Source organism: Brienomyrus brachyistius, unplaced genomic scaffold (assembly GCF_023856365.1).
Source record: "Brienomyrus brachyistius isolate T26 unplaced genomic scaffold, BBRACH_0.4 scaffold52, whole genome shotgun sequence".
Taxonomy (NCBI): domain Eukaryota; kingdom Metazoa; phylum Chordata; class Actinopteri; order Osteoglossiformes; family Mormyridae; genus Brienomyrus; species Brienomyrus brachyistius.
The window spans coordinates 701,481-718,499 of record NW_026042327.1 but is presented as its reverse complement, the minus strand read 5'-3'; the positions used below and the strand labels follow the sequence as shown (position 1 = coordinate 718,499).

The 17,019-nt window shown below is 41.9% G+C and overlaps 2 protein-coding genes across 2 annotated transcripts in view; both read left to right on the top strand.

Annotated features, from left to right (window-relative positions):
• LOC125723834 (NACHT, LRR and PYD domains-containing protein 12-like) overlaps positions 1-17,019 on the top strand; it is a 360,722-nt gene that overhangs the window by 332,978 nt on the left and 10,725 nt on the right. The window lies entirely within an intron of this gene.
• On the top strand, positions 11,685-15,494 carry LOC125723855 (uncharacterized). Its single transcript, XM_049000697.1, has 2 exons — positions 11,685-11,778; positions 13,305-15,494. Exons 1-2 carry the CDS (start codon positions 11,771-11,773, stop codon positions 14,068-14,070), a joined length of 774 nt encoding a protein of 257 aa, XP_048856654.1. The 5' UTR covers positions 11,685-11,770; the 3' UTR covers positions 14,071-15,494.

Genomic DNA, 17,019 nt, shown 5'->3' with positions numbered 1-17,019 from the left:
ATGGGGGAGTGATGTGGAGGAGAGCTGTTCACAAGCAGCGCCCGTCAATTTTAAATTCATCTTAGTTTCTCAACAGTCATACTCACCCCTACACTACATACAGTCCCATACATCTCCACACGCATCCAACACTCTGTCTCTGAGTGAGTGGGCACGCACGCTAGCCTGCATCTCGCCTACACAATTGAGCACACATGTACATATACTTGCACGCACCCATCCAAGCACACACTAAGATTTTATATGCTTGTATAGTGGTGTTACTTTCTGCACGCTATAATTTTGTTTATTCCTTTCTGAATCTATCACTCCTTTTTTTTCCTGTCTTTTTTTCTCCTTTTCCTTCTTTTTTCCCCTCCTAATATGTCCCTCCTCTACGGCCAGCTCACCCACTGCAATGTTTTTACATGATGAAACTGAAATAAATAAATTAAATTAACATAAAAAGAAATAGATCAACATGAGGGGTCTATACAGAGTTTATAGAGCCCCTTATGGTAAAGCCTTATGGTAAAGCAAGTATGTTTGGCACAGCAGTGCATTCAGACCATGATTCTGCTAAAGCTGCCAGACAGGACAAGGGGAAAAAAGAGAACATTTCTAGAGCCTCATGATATGGGAAGTCAGAAACGTCAGGTCTATTTATTGAGATCCGCATGAAAGCTACAAGGTGGTCTCCTGGCAGCCTATTGCGGATGTTTGGCTCGAGCTGAAAATATATTAACTGTTAGGCTTTAAAAACAATAGCTGAAAGCATAAAATGGTGATAGTTTAAAGCAGAAAATTCCATTGTGAAACGCCTTTATCACCCTGGGAGCGTTTAAAAAACACAGATATTTTTCTCTGCTTTTCAGGTGGCTGACGCTACATATTTTCTGACGCACGCTCTCTGTCCGCTGGTGGGAGTGTGCTCACCTGTGTGTGCGCGCACGTGTCTGTGAGCGCGCATCGGGACGGAACTCCGCCATGCGCGAAAGTGTAGAGCAGGGGTGTCCACACTTTTTCAGCTTGCGAGCTACTTATGAATGACCAAGTCAAAATGATCTACTATAAAAATGCAAAACATATTGTTATTTATAGATTTATAGATATTCGTTATTATTTATTGTTGTTATTATTATTGTTATTATTTAATATTGTTTATCATTATTATTAATTTCCCTTTGGCATAAATGAAGCATTTTTTAATTGAACTGGGATTTTAGTTCCTTCACCTTTCTCTTTCTAGCTCGCTTTTCGGAGGGAAGTTAATGCCGTAGTTTTTATGAGCAGTCCGAAAATGCCGCTCCACATTTACCTTCTTCGGAATAGCAATGGTAGACTGACAGATGAAACAAACGCACTTCGAAGATGACCTTGTGGGGAAAAAATACTCCTCCTTTCATTCCGTATGGAAGTGGTAGGTTATTGGCTTCGTACTTGGTCCTGCTCCCCCATTCAGTTTTATACCCTCTCTTAAGTTTAGTAGAAATAAATTGGAGGCGACTCGGTTGCTTACTGGAGTTTTGCAGCAGCTGGCGCGGTTGATCGCGTCATCCTTCCTCTATTTTTTATGTCATGCGATCTACTCACTCTTTGCGATCGACCAGTAGATCGCTATCGATGTATTGGGCACCTCTGGTATAGAGACAAAAATGACAAGCTGTTGTGCAAAGAAGATAAATAACAAAAGGCTATTTAATCTGTTTATTAAAAGGACAATGTATAGAGCTATTCCATAGTAAAGGTAACCTTTCAGTAAATGACTTCTGCTGTGATCTGACGCTATATAGAAAATGTAATTAAATAAGATGAACTTGACCTTCTGCGGGGGGGGGGGGCACCCTAATATAATGATAGGGGAAACACTGCTGTCTGTCTGCCATAAAATAAATAAAAGGGGGAATTGGAATTGCATATGACTATGGAGAGAATGGTTGGCTATAGTGAAAAAGGTGTGGAAATTTTTACTAATTCACATAAGGGACAGCATGAAGGGTTGTTTAATTCAGCATCGAAGGAATTCATATATTTGTGTGATTATGATAATCACACTATTATAATTTGATTGTACATCTCTTGAATTAATTACAGTGTCATGTATAACACTACACTTTTTAGTACATTGTTTGGCAGAACAGACTGCAAAACTGTAGTGATTCTAGGTTCAGAGCTTTGGGGGTGCTGAGCACCCAGAGAGCTGCCCAGCAAGGCAAGATACACTTTACTCGTCACAATGAGACTTTTTCCCTGCCTCTTTCAGTCCCCGCATCCTTAAATGTCTCCAGTTGTCCCGAGTTCTATCTGACTGTCTCCTTTGTGCATTTAAACCCCTGTTCCTCCCTGTTCTTTTCGTCTGTTGTCTTCGTCTCCGTCATCAGTCATCATTTTACCATCTCTGTGCAAGTCTGCAAATTTCTTTATTAAATCCTAAGAGTTTCTCTGTGCCTGGGTCCTTGTCAAAAAACATGACATGACTGTTTTGTACATTTTAACAATTTAATTCCAACATTTGTGTAAGAAAAGCAAAACATTTTTTGGAAAAGTCTTTAACAAGACCATCAAATTTGATAAAGTTTTTTTTAAATGCTGCAAAAGACCACAACTGCAAAAGAAGAATGGATTGGAATAAAAAATACATATCCTAACCTTAATTACTGGAGGAGAGTAATGAATGATGCTAATAGTGAGTAAAAAGTAAACGGAGTGCATTTTTTGGACAGGGATTCACTCTTAATGTGTATGTATAATATAATACAGATACATAAAAAATACCCTCAAAAAATAGAACAGTGTGAAATACACAAATGTACAAAATATTAATAAAAAAAATTATAAAGATGGAGGCAACTTTGCCTATGGTACAATGTATGCAATGTATGAAAAGATCTTTACTGCAGATACTACTATGACTCTGCAGATTTGTTTTTTTATTTGAACCTATGTCGCCTCACCTTGTGGCTGGCAAATCTGTCTGTCACTTTTTGGTTGTCAACTCTCTCAAGCATCTCAACTGACATCACAGCCAGGTGCTGGAGTCTGCTTTGACCCATGGTCCTTCTCAGCCAGGTATGGAGCCGACGCAAGACACTGAAAGATCTCTCACAGCTACAGCTGCTAACTGGGATTGTTAGGGCAACCTGAATAACAGTTTTCAGTGTGGGGAAGATCTTCTTATCCAGAAGTTTGTATAATGTTAACATATCTGGAATGGCACCAGCCTCACTCTGGAGCTTCAAAAAGTTTTTGGCAACTGCAACTTCCTCTAACTGAAGTTCAATATGCTAATGCAGTGCCAGGGCTGACAAATGAGGCTCAGACAAGAATTGGTTTGAGGTTGGACTACAGGCCTGAATCCCATTAAGCAATTCCTGACTAACACCAGAAAAACGCTTCTCAAGTTCAGAGATCATTCTGTCCAGACAAGGAAACAACCATTTCCTTTTAAGCTCTTCTGACACAGAAGAGCCACAGACTTCACTGCCTGCCCCACAGGTTGACTCAACAGCAAATCCATCCATTTTCTTTCGTTTCTGCCTCTGTCCAGAAGACTGCTCCAAAACAGCTATCTGGTTTGCCTCACACAATGCCTTTGTCCTTGCATGAATATCAGTAGCAGTGGCATCACTGCGCTTCTGCTTCAGAGTCTCAACCACCGCATCTTTGTATGTCTGTGCCTGGGCAATATCTGTGGTCTCCTTTTGTAGGTATCTGTGTAAACATGCGGTTACAGACAGTAGATCCTTGAAAACAATCAGCAAATACACTGAGGAGAATTTACTGAGTTTTGCCTTTAATCCCACCGCAATAGGTGTGTTGATAGTGGAGAGGCACTCAATTATGGCATGGAAGTTGTTAAGCACAGCTGTTACCGAACGAACCTGGCATGCCCAGCGTGTGTTTGACAGTTGCACAAGTTCACTTTGCTCCAATCCTAATTTCTTCTGAGTGTCCATGAACTTATGATGGTTTACAAGAGACACACTAAAGAAGGAATGGAGACTTTCAAGCATGTTAAAGAACTCTACAGTTTCAGAAACAGCTCTGCATGTGTGACATAGGATGAGATTTAATTCATGTGAATAGCAATGAACATATATTGCCTCAGGGTGCTTCTTTTGAAAATGGGATTGCACCCCCCCAACTGTTCCGCTCATGACAGCTGCTCCATCATAGGTCTGTGCCACACATTTCAACTGCTCAATTCCCTTTTCTTGCAGCTGATTCTCAATAGCAGCATTTATTGAGGCAGCATCAAACTTTGGCATCTCTGTCAGGGCTAGGAAGCTCTCTTTAACTTCCACAGACACATACCTCACACAGAGGGCCAACTGTTCTGTCTTTCCATCTCTGGCCTCATCAGCCATAATGGCATACATCTGTGATTCCGTCATCTCATGAACAATAGCTGCAGTTACCTCTTGTGAACAACATTCAATCATCTCATTCTGACTACTACAAGAGATGTATGTTGTGTTTGATGGGGGTGTGTACCTCTGCAAGAATCGATCAAACTTTTCCAAAAGTTTTATACACTCACGGAAATTCCCTTTATTGTCACTCTCTTCTGTTTCTTCATGACCTCTAAATGATATTCCTTGCTTCCCCAAAAAGCAGGTCACTGCCACAATACGTTCTAGGTACTCCCTTCTTTCACTTACTTCTGCGGCACTTGCTGCCTCTATCTGTTCCACAATATTGCCTTGTGACAGACTTGCTTTGTAGGTGTTCCAACAAACTACACTGTCCTTGTGTGACTGAGTGGATTCATGTTCTTGAAACTTGCTCAGTGCTTTTTGCCAGTTACTGACTCCATCGTTCACTATTGTGTCATACCTAAGATTTTTGCCAAAGACTCGACAAGCGTAGCAGAAAGCAGCATTTTTTTTGGAAGAATATTCTAACCATTTAAAGCTTTTGAACCAGTTTTCTTGGAAGGATCTTTTTTGTGTGCCAAACTGAGTGAGAGGGTACTGGGACAGTTTTAACTGTTTAGGACCAGTAGTCTTATCCCCCAAATCAAGAGCCATATCTTGAACATCTTTGGATTGCTGACTGGAACTCTGCCCTGTCTGTCTCTCCTCATCTCTTTCCCTGGTTGGTTCTTTCTGCCTCTCCTCATCTTGTTCCCTGGTCTGCTTTCTCAGAGACTCTCCCTGTTCTTCGCCTCCTTGTGTAATGAGATTAACCAAACAGTAAATCATATCGATAAATAGGAAAATGTAATGAAGGTGTCCTGTTTACATTTCAGAATGAAGTCTAATGATATAAGATCATGATTCTCAAACTGTGGTACCTGGTACGTGAGCTCCCCATTGTGGTACTTGGAGGAAAGTTATAAGCATCTTTTGAAAATAAAAATACTTCAAACATGTACAATTCAATCAAAAAAGTACAAAACTTTGAATTAAAATACCTAAAGTATACTAAATTCATATTTCGAATATACTAAGCATTGTCTTCCCTTTTCTTCTTGTTTCAATGTCAGCCTGCTAAATTTTCACGTTCTTAGGATGCTCATTCTGACTTAATGCACTTACTTTTTAGCGTAACTTTTCATTTTAGGAACAGATTAAAATTTTGTCTTGTAAGATTTATGAGTTTCATGCTTTCATAGTGGTACTTGGGAGAGCTTAACATTTTCTCAGGTGGTACACGCTGTAAAAAGTTTGAGAAACACTGATAAGGCAAGTTTATGTGCTTTTGGAAAACATTTAAAGCTGCTGTACAGAAACTGTGAAATAAACCAGCTTAAAACATTCTTAGTATATATATAAACTGAGCACTCTGCTTCTCTTTACAACTCCTCACTCCACCAGGACACTGTTTGGCACTTTCTGCAAATGTGGGGGGCACGTACTGCGGCAGTCATACAGACTAGATGGTCCAAAAGGTGACCTACCTACTATTGGCTGAGGTTTTGTAGATTTGTGGTTGAACCACATAAAAATATATCATTAATTTTATTCTGCCCAATTAATGATAATGATGTTATGTTGGAATATTGTTAAAGAGGCAAAATCTGCTTCAACACAGTTTGTTTTGCAGATTCTGTATAGCAGCTTTAATATGGAGAGAACACAACTTCCAGATTGTATGAGTAAAATTAGGATCTTTTTCTGTCAGTTTAACAGTTTCTGTTTTGCCTGTCACTGACTATTCCCTGTTTGTTTTCTTACCTGGTTCTTCCTGACCTTGTACTTTCTCCTCACTGTCTGCTCTTTCCTCTCTCCCTCTTTGAACTGACAATCATACACAAATAGATTGTATTCAATTAGATAAAGAAATTACATTAATATAAAAAAATGCTATTGACATCACTAATAAAAAAACTTTTCTCTCAGTGTACTTTCAATCAAAAGGCAAATAACCAAACCACGTGTACATTTAATAAAATATATGACTATTTAAACACTGATCCAACATTATTCTTGATTGACAGATCATGATCTTCTACTTTTACCTGAATGCCCGTCCTTTTTTTGGAAAAACTTCCTTATATCCATTATGAACCTGGCTGTCTTTCTGTGCAAAATACACACACACACACACACACCAGAAGTTATAAAGTTAATGGGCATCCAGTCAGTTAGCTACCTTAGGTTTAATATTCGGAACATGAAAAAATAACCAGCTTCTCTCGTTCCATTTCAAAGAGGACTGGTGAAACGGTTGGTAATTTAAGTTTGTAGATTTAGGCTATATAAATTTCAATGGGAGCAACAGGACGGTCAAAATGTTGCTGATTTTCCTACAGAGTAGGGCGGATTGTAGGGTAGCAAACATCGTCAGAAAACGTGTTTTCAACACTGCAGTTTACCTGTGAGGGTAATGTTTTTCAGCTAATAAGAGACATGGGCAGACTCCTACTACCTAACTATATAAAGAAAGAGTTACTGAAGGTTAAATGCAGCTAACATGTCCTGTTTTAAGCCAAGTATTCACACCACCGATCCAATGCGTCTCAGCCACCATTGCTCTGGCAGGAGCGCTGGAGCCAGTCAGAGTAGCGGAGTGTGAAGCTGGAACGAACCATTTTTCGGGGCTGGGGGGGGGTATCTATACTAGTTATTAAAATATTACATCTGAATGATTTTTCATATTTTAATACTGTCTCACATAAACAGCATGAACTGTCAAAAAAAGTTAGAAATCTTTAGAAATCCTTGGGGGTGCTTTTATTCATTTTGGGGGTACTGAAGCAGCCCCCAAAAATGGGCTAAAATCGCCCCTGGGCAGGACCCTGTTAACCCTAATCCTGGCAAAGTTACAGGGTCCTCTCTGTTTCTCTTCATAGGGGTCTTTGCAGACATCCAGACATGAGCTTGTTTTGCTCAGTGAGTAACACCATGGCCCCACAATTACGGAGCTGTGAGTTCAGTTCTGACCTGACAAAAAATCAGTATGATGTTGCAAGTTTTCTGTGTTCACTAGTTTCCATCAACAGACTGTGTGAACTGTGACTGTGTGTATACTACTCTGGGTACCTTGGGTTCGGTTGTAAGCTCCCAGCACAGCAGTTCCCTGTACTGGAGAAGCAGTAATGGAATATGAATGGGAATCTACAGTAGATGTACTGTTTACAGTGAAATGTAGTTCAGAAAAAGAGAGAATGTCAACCTTGAGAGGATCACTTACCTCAGCAGTGACATTCATGTCTCTCGTGCCTCTTCCTATCATGTCAGTAGATGGATTGGGAGAGCATGGGGGTCATGTAGTCGCTGGAATGGGGTCTGTGGCACTCCTGATATTTTTATAAGACGGTGAAGGTCTTTAGACTCCTGGTGACTCCTGGTGCTCCTTATTTTGCTGTGTGGCTGCTAGACATGGACGTTATCCAGTGACCAGAGATTAAGACTGGTCTCCTTTGGTACTGTGTCTCTTCGGAGAATCCTTGGGTACCACTGGTTTGACTTCGTGTCAAATGAGTGGTTGCTCAGGGAGTCCCGCGTGAGTCAGGTTACCTGCATTGTAAGTGTCAGGTACAGCACTATGACCATGTGGCATGATTCCCTGAGGGTGATCCAGCTCGCAAGGTCCCTACTACCCTATTCCAGTGCAATCTCCCCAACCTGACCTGACCTGATCTGAAATTAAGGTAGTGGTCCAAGCTGTAGGTTTACTGACAGACCACTGTAGGTCCTTATCAATGAAGTCTACCATTCTATCAAGACTGAGGATAATAAGTAATATAATTCAAGTGCTATAATAGTACACTCAAACAGTGATCCTCCTTTATTGGTCTGTAACATACAATATTGCCTGCCCAAGAGCCCACTGCAGCAGGCTCGCAAGAAATATGAAAGAGCTTTGTGGGTGGAGATGTGATCTTTCCACATGATTTCAAGTGAAAACAGGAAAAGGCATCTTTAAAACGAAGGCTTTCGCTATTGCAAATGTCACACTATTTAAGGTCTCAGGAAGTCTAGGGGAAGCACAAATATATAGTGCATATAGCTGTGTCTCACATAAAAAGGTTGTGCATACTCTGCTCATATTGTTCAAAATGGAGTAACATTTTGCCATGAATTTTTAATTTTAGTATGAGCCCATATAGTTAAGTCTTGACTGTTTACACATAAACAATTAAAAAAGATATAGCTGAGGTCCTGGATTCAGTCTCCTGCATTTTCTCTCTAACCCCCTCAAAGAATTTCTTGCAGGGATTAATTCAGTATGTTTTAACAACATATAAAAAGAGCAGATGAGTTAGGAGCAACACTTTACTTGAGGGGGCACAAATAATGTCGTAGTACATCCATCCATCTATTTTCCAAACCGCTTATCCTACTGGGTCGCGGGGGGTCCGGAGCCTATCCCGGAAGCAATGTGCACAAGGCAGGGAACAACCCAGGATGAGGGGCCAGCCCGTCGCAGGGCACACTCACACACCATTCACTCTCACACACACACCTACGGGCAATTTAGCAACTCCAGTTAGCCTCAGCATGTTTTTGGACTGTGGGGGGAAACCCCACGACGACATGGGGAGAACATGCAAACTCCACACACATGTGACTCAGGCGGAGACTCAAAACAGGGTCCCAGAGGTGTGAGGCAACAGAGCTAACCAGTGCACCTGTCAGAGTTCGCTGGTTAAAGCGGGTAGTGCGCACAGGCTGACAAGCGGGCAGGAAGCAGGCAAGCAGGCGGAGTACGGGGAAAACCGGGATTTATTCGGGATCGGGACGGAGCAGACAGCACTAGGACTAACTAACATCAATGACGGACCAGAAACTAAGGCAAGTCATGGACTGAAATAGACGAGACTGGGCAAAAATAAGTGGACACAGCTGGGCAAGATCAGGGAAGCACACGTGGGTAATCAGGGGGCGTGCAGACACGAGAATCATACGAGCCGGGCATGAGAGCCCCTGAAGTAGTACACTCTTACTTAATTTATTAATTAACCAGAAAGTGTTAGTTATATACTGATCCCACGTTCGTTCATTCTTAATCATAAGTTACTGTATTTGTTCATCATTTGTACTTGAGTAGTTACTGAGTTATTACTGAGTAATGTATATTTGAATAATATAAAATATAACAATACATGTGCTATAAATCAACAAACCATTGTCCTTTAGTTTTATCCACTGCAGGGCTGCAGGAAGCAGCATACATTGGAAATGCCTTGGGTGGGATGGTAGCCCGGATCAGGGCTCACATACTGGCTCACATGTGGGCAATGAAGAAGTAGCACTTCACGTGTACGGGAGAAAAACAGCAGCCAGAGGAATCCTATGCAATCTCAGTGAGAATAAACTCCCCAGACCCAGGACTGGGGCAGGAATTGCAGGATTCTCCTCTAGCATTTATTTTGGCATACTGTATTTATTGCTATTATCCTTGGTACATGTTTATATTTGCCAATAATTGAAATTGAAATAAACATGATTATTATTCATCCATCCTCGTACCACATATCCTGGAGACGAGGGCCTGTAGCTTATCCCAGGTAGCATAGGACACAATGGTATACTTTTGGATGGGATGCCAGTCCATTGCAGGGAATGCACTCACTCACACACTGTGGGCAATTTAGAGATGACAGTCTATTATTATTAGGATACCTATAGTTTTTAGTAGTTTTCACTATTATTATGCTTTTTGCCATGGGAGTCTATGGCAGCCCATAGAGCTGATTGGCAACTTTTTTGAAATTTGGCACATGGATAGAGGTCAGTTCCAACTATTAATACCAAATTTGGGTTCAATCCATCCATCACTCTAGCGCCACCCTCAGGCCAAATTTCAAGAAATGTTTTTGCCTTATTCTCTTTCTTATCATTGTATGATTATGCTATTTACTTTTAAGTATTAGCATTACCTGTCTTGGTGACATCCCATAATACAGCTCTGATGACCTGATCACATATAAAACACTTTCCACGCAGCACATTATGCTTTATTATCTATTTATTATTCAAACATCAAACTTTGATGACGTCAATGTATATCCCTGACATAAATCACTGACGTGAAGCTATGGACATCATACTTAACTAGCTGACGTTTTAGTATTTTATATAGCATGATGGGTGCAGATCTAACTTAGTGTATAACTTAGTTTCGGCAGTGGTTTTGCTATATAGAGTCCATCGTCATAATCCCATAGTTAGCGGAAGCGAAAATGATGTAATTAGTACAAGTACTAAAGAAATGTAATGTAATGTAATGCCGAACAGCTTTCAAAAATGCGGTACCGCAATACCTTTTTGGCACTGGTATCCCGCGCAGCATCAGTCTGCCTGAGATATTTGATAAAGTGTGGATCTTCCTATACGTGCAGCACGAATAAATAAAAACATCTGCTTTGTATACTTGACAAATCTGTGTGTCATCATACTCAAAACCGCCCCAAATAAGCCACGAAATTAACCATGAATTCTACCCTACTGTGGTACACAGCTTTGCTTCTTATGTTTCTTTCACACAAAAAGTTGCAGGTTGATGACAAAACGTGCTCGCGTCCGGACCAGTAAGTGCAACAGGGGGGCAGAACTGGGGAGGGGGGCAGGATGCGATCGTGCTCGGTTGCCGTATAAGGCAGCCGGGCCCAGTGTGGTACACGCTTAGTCTAATTACAGGTTCTTGTGGGAAGCTTGTGTGATGTTGTTTTGGGCTGGTTGCGAGCGCGGTCGCACGGGCAGGAAACAGGCAGGCAGAACACGGGGAAACTGGGATTTATTAGCACTAAAACGGGACGAAGCACGAACATCGACTAACTAACATCAATGACCGACCAGGAACGAAAGCAAGACATGGACTATAATAATCGAAAATAATCGGACACAGCTGGGTATAATGGGGAAGCACACGTGGATAATCAGGGGGGCATGGCACACATGAGGATCGTACGAGCTGGGCGTGACAGTTCGACATACTGATCGTTATGTATCGCGATACAACAGTTTGAAATATTACCAAAGTGTCATTTTATAATTCCCATATTAAACAAGTTACCGTGCATAGTGCTTTGGGGAGAGACAGACTCCAAGAGTGCAGTTCATTTCACGTGTCTTTAAGTCATTGTCTGATATTATCCAGAGCTGAATGTGTGATTCATGCTTACTACTATATTCTTGCTTTGCAGTTCTTACACAATTTTTTTTCTTATTTACTTCTAAAAGTAAATAAAAAACTTATAAAACTGTCATTATTACATAAATACTATACGTATTATGATGTTATTATTTAGTTATGTTGTTGCTTGGTTACATTTGATGCCTCCGCACGTGGGGAGCTACCGGTTTGAAAGACGCGGCTTCACTTGCTTTTCTGCACCAAGATGGCAAGGTACGTTGCATTTCTGCTCCCATTTTATCGTATAACTTATCTTATTATTTAGTATCTGTATTTGTATGTACAGTGGTACCTCGACCCACGAACAGTCCTGATCACGAATAAATCGGGTTACGAACCAGATGTTCCAAAATGTTTTGTACCGGTTGTCGAACCGTGTTTCGGGCCGCGAACACACAAACGTCCCGAAAAGGGTCCAATGAAAGCTCCCCAAAGAACCACCCGAAACGCGAAGAAATGTCCAGTATAATAATAAAAAAAAATAATATTTTTGAAATTACTGCATTTGACTGACTTTTAATGTTGATTGTTTAGTTTTTTGGGGGGATGTTTTGTGGTTCTTTTCCATGTTTTGGCGTCTTTTGAGCGACCAGCGTATGCTCAGTTTTAATGTTTTATTTAATTTAGCATTTGTTAGCATGTAAATGTAAATGTATTCTCTCAGTTATATGTGCACAGTCTGTCATAATTTGATTGTACGGTAGGGGGTGTTGAGTTGTACTGCGCGTGCTCGAAGTGTATATATGTATGTATAGAGTGACCTAAAGAGAAAGACGGCGATATGTCCTAGTTCATGGTGAATAACGTGTTGTGTGAACTTATTTTTCCATGTATAAATCCTCTATTATTGTTAGTCTTCTCCCGATTTTCTTACCGCTGCACCGACAGTTTGACGTGGCAACAGCATTATTTGTTACAAGTAAGGTTATTTTAATTTAAGTCTATATTCTTGGTCGCGTTCTCCCCATGTCGTCGTGGGGTTTCCTCCGGGTACTTGCTAAATTGCCCGTAGGAGTGCATGTGTGAGTGAATGGTGTGTGAGTGTGCCCTGCAATGGGCTGGCCCCCCCCATCCTCGATTTTTCCCTGCCTCGTGCCCATTGCTTCCGGGATAGGCAACCCAGTAGGATAAGTGGTTTGGAAAATGGATGGATGGATTCTTGGTCACAGAAAAATATTAAAAATTGAAGAAAATGCAGCGTTTCTGAAGTTTAAACATATTGAACATAATACATATTTACATTATTTGAAATGGGAAAATTGATTGAGGTCACGCACTTTTCAGGTCAGGAACTAAGTTCGTGAGCCGAGGTATGACTGTATATTGAAATATGTTTGTGTAAAATTCAGTATATTGTTTGGATTATATTAAAATTTTATGTGCAGGTTAGTTAGTGTCATATGCAGGGTTGCCAACCCTCACTCAAGATGTCTTGTAGTCAGTCTGTTTTGTTCCATTATAAACCTAAAATTAGCTCCATCAAAAGTGTTGGGGTAGTCTGCAAACCCTCCAGACTATTTACAAGGTAGTAAGACTGTTACACATATGGAGATGAACGTGCAGACTTGTCTGGAATTGAGAATCTCACGCCAGCCAGCTGACCAAAGATAGCAGCTCTGCCTGTGCAGTAATGCGGTTGTTGATTGGGAAGGTGTGGGTCAGTGCAGAAGTGTAGTCCACATGTCAGGAGTGGCTGACAGCTCCATTGCATTGCCTGTATGTTGTTTTTCCTCATTCAGAATCAGACGAATGGAGAAAGCTGTTTGCTGGAGCGACGACAGATACTGGGCAACTTGGGACAAGTGGGGAGAGGTGATTGACTGGGGAGATGAGAAAGAGCTGTGCTCCCCAGCAGAATCACCTTCTGACCAGGCTGACAGTTCCACTGAGTCACATTCCCGAAGGCGAATTGCCAAGGCAGTTAGCTGGACGGATGATGCTTATTGGGCAGCCTGGGACAAGTGGGAAGAGATCATCTGCTGGGGTGATGAAGAGGAGTGCTCCCAAGTAACTCCACCCACTAGCCAGCTTGGGAGGGATAAGGGGATAGATGTACATGGGTTGGAGGCTTTTGTGATGAATAACAGGACAATCTCCATAAAGCCTGTAGACAACCATCGAGACAGTCTGGAGATAGGAGCTGTGCTGGTAGACCTCTGCCAGTTTGATCTCGAATATTTAGATCAAAGTAAATTTGATTTTGAAATTGTACAAGTACAAATTGGAGAAGTCAAAGTGGAGGAGACTAGAGAAAAGGCTTTTGAAAAAGCATTTGAATTGGAAATTGTGGATGTGGCAGTAGAAGTTATAAACAGTGAATTCCAGCTGAATGCTATGAATTTGGATATTGTTGAAACTAAGGTGGACAAATTATTATTGGAAGAACTGATCGTTGGCGATTTAGAAGCAGGCAATGTGAAGGTGTCAGTATCAAATGGCAATGTGGTGAAGGTACCCTTAAGGTACCCTTCGCCACAGAGGAACAGAAAGACCAGGCAACCTTAGACCATACTCTCTGGTGGTTGACTCGTGGCAACTGGACTTGTCTCTGAAAGTTAGAAACGTTTCGCTGCTTATCCAAGCAGCTTCTTCAGCCTGAGGGAGGTAGTAAGTGTCCACATATTTATCCTCCTGGGTAAGTAATCTAAGGGGGCTCGTTGAGTGAAACAAAGTGGGGGGGGGGGGGGAGTTGCGGGTAGATGTAACCAGTCCCTCCTACTCCAGTAGAGTGGGTCGTTAAGGGTGGTCCACCTGGTGGAGGTGTGAATTGGGTCTGTTTTTTTCCTGGGAATTATTTTTGTTTTGGCAAATGATGAGAGGGCCGCAGGTTAAATTGGAGACAGGTTGTGCCTAATGCCTCTACCTCTGTTGAGTGAGGGGTTGTGCATTTGCACATGCAAAGCTGCTTGGACGAGCGGTGAAACGTTTCTACCTTTCAGAGAGGTACAATGTCTTTGGATGTCTTTTGTCTTGTGCAGTCTGGGAGTTGACTGAATGCTGGGGCGGGGGTAGCTTTTCCTTTGTAGTGGGGTCCGGTGGGGCGCCTTGGGCTCTGTGGGGCCCGGTGGTGCTGCTGCCTTGGGGGGGAGGTATTTTGCCCCCCCCCATTCCTTTCCTCCCCATCCCTAAATGCTTCCCTCCTCCCGCTCCATCACACCACCACACATGTAGGGCTTTGAGGTGTAGGTGCGTTGCTGGGATGCAGGGTAGGTATTCCTCCTCTGTCCCCTCGCGACCACCTGTACCTCATTCATACACTACAACGTAGACACTCTCATTACTTACTCTCTCATGACACATACATTTATGGCGTTGGGGATGGGCACACAGAATGGCATCCAGAGGGCGGTCTGTTCATTCAGCCTTACCTCTGGTGCCAGGGCCCACATCTCAATTTTAATCACACACAGACATTGAGGGCTCTGGGGAGAGGCGGAGCTAACACCAGCTGTTGGTCGGCAGGGGGTGGTTAGTGCCATGCCCTTCACCTGTTTTAAAAGCACTTTAGAACAACACACACCAACACCACATCTGAGCGGGCAAAGGGGGGCATGGGGTCTTTTCACACCCCCGTTCCCTGTTCGCCATTTGGGGCTGGGGGCTGAGAGGAAGAGCTGGCCGTCTGGTCGGGGTCTGGGCTGGTGGGCTTCTCGGCTACTGCGAGTCGGGGGTGATCTTCTGGTCTCCTCGCCAGAGGAAAAATAGGGGTCCACATAGAGTATACATGGGGAGTGAGAGTATGTGTACAGCGTTCATTTCTGTGTGTCTAAATGTTGGGTGAATGTGTAAATATTTGTTTATGTCTGCATGAGGGTGGGAACGTATGCTTGTATATGTGTGTGCCTGTTTGTCTATACACACGTGTCAGGTTGGGTCCTAGACTCCACCTGAAATAACATCTCGGGCACAATAAAGTGGTCCTCCGCAGAGGGGGGGTGGTGGAGGGAAAAAGAAAAAAAAGCTTGTGACCCACCGACCGATTTCTTATTTGATTACTGTTGTTCCTTGTCTTGTTTTTGACCCCTCGTGGTCTGCTTTTGTTTTTATTAGTGTCTAGTGTTTATCCCCTTTCCTCCTTTGAATCCCTGAGTGAGTCGTCCACTCTCTGTTTCTGCTTGCTCCATGCCACGCTGTCGCTCTCAATCCGCCCTGGACCTGTGACAGTATTTCTGTTTTTGCTTTTGTTTGGACGTACTGAGTTTAGGATACCTAGCTTAGAAGGAATAGTTTAGCCTGTCATGTGTAACGTTGTTAAATGCGCTGATATCAGTGTTATGTCACAGTACCAGAATCTTAAAATGGTACATTTTGTTTTCTTTTTGTTTTCTTGCAATTACTACATACAATTGTTTAATGTTTTGCTGACATCTAATTAGAAAATAAATGCATTTATGCTTTAAATGATCTTTTTGTTGTCTTCAATCATTTCAACAGGTGAAAATGACCTGAAATCAATGAGTTTGAACACTGGACACTACATTCCGTGTTTGTGTATAAAGTCATGTTTAGCGTACATGCGAGTTCATTCGTATCCTTTTCCCCAGAGACAAAAAGTAGGCTAGGCTAATGGGAAAAAAACACACAAATATATAGACCTAATGTCAGTGTATTATTCATGAGGTTTTGTAATATCTGAGACCAAATTAAACTTAATCTGTGTATTTAATGGATTTATGTGCTATTGCTACTGGTTTAATTGGTAAATAGGCCTTTTTCCAAGCAATTGAATATTTAAATGGGAATGTTTTACGTTATTGATTTAGCTTTAATCATGAAGTACCAAGCCTGATATCAATCCATGTCTAATGTGACATATTCAGGACATGCAAAGTCTATACACATAGGCACAGACTATGGCTGGGATTCGTGTGGCCTACCCTGCAGATGGGAGGCCAACACTGCATGGTATATATTCTTTAAATTTATTTAATATTAGTTACATAATTACTCATATAGACCATGTTAATACTTAATATTGCATATTATATATAGTGAAAATTATACTCTCATTTGACATTAATGTGTGGAGTGCATGTAAGTATGGAATATCCATCCATTGGCTGTAGCACTTATCCTATTCAAGGTCAAAGCCAGAAGCTATGGATGCAAGACTGGGACAACAGGAGCTGACCCTGACAGGAAGCTCATCTCATAATGATATTCCCCACACCGTGCTACTTCTTGCAGAGCTTTGCTGGGGTAGGTGGTGTGGCTATCATACCAGCCGGCGACGCATCCAGTTAGGATGCTCTTGATGACACAGTTATAAAGTGTCCTGAGGATAAGGGGACTTGTGCCACACCTTTTAGCTCGTCGGAGGTAGAAGGGCCGCTGCTATGCATTTAAATTTTTCCCAATATGATAAATGTAGCGTGGAAAAAGTAACCATATCAGTTTACATGGGCTTCTACAGGGGTTAAGTATCCATCCATCCATTTTCTGAAGCCACTTAAT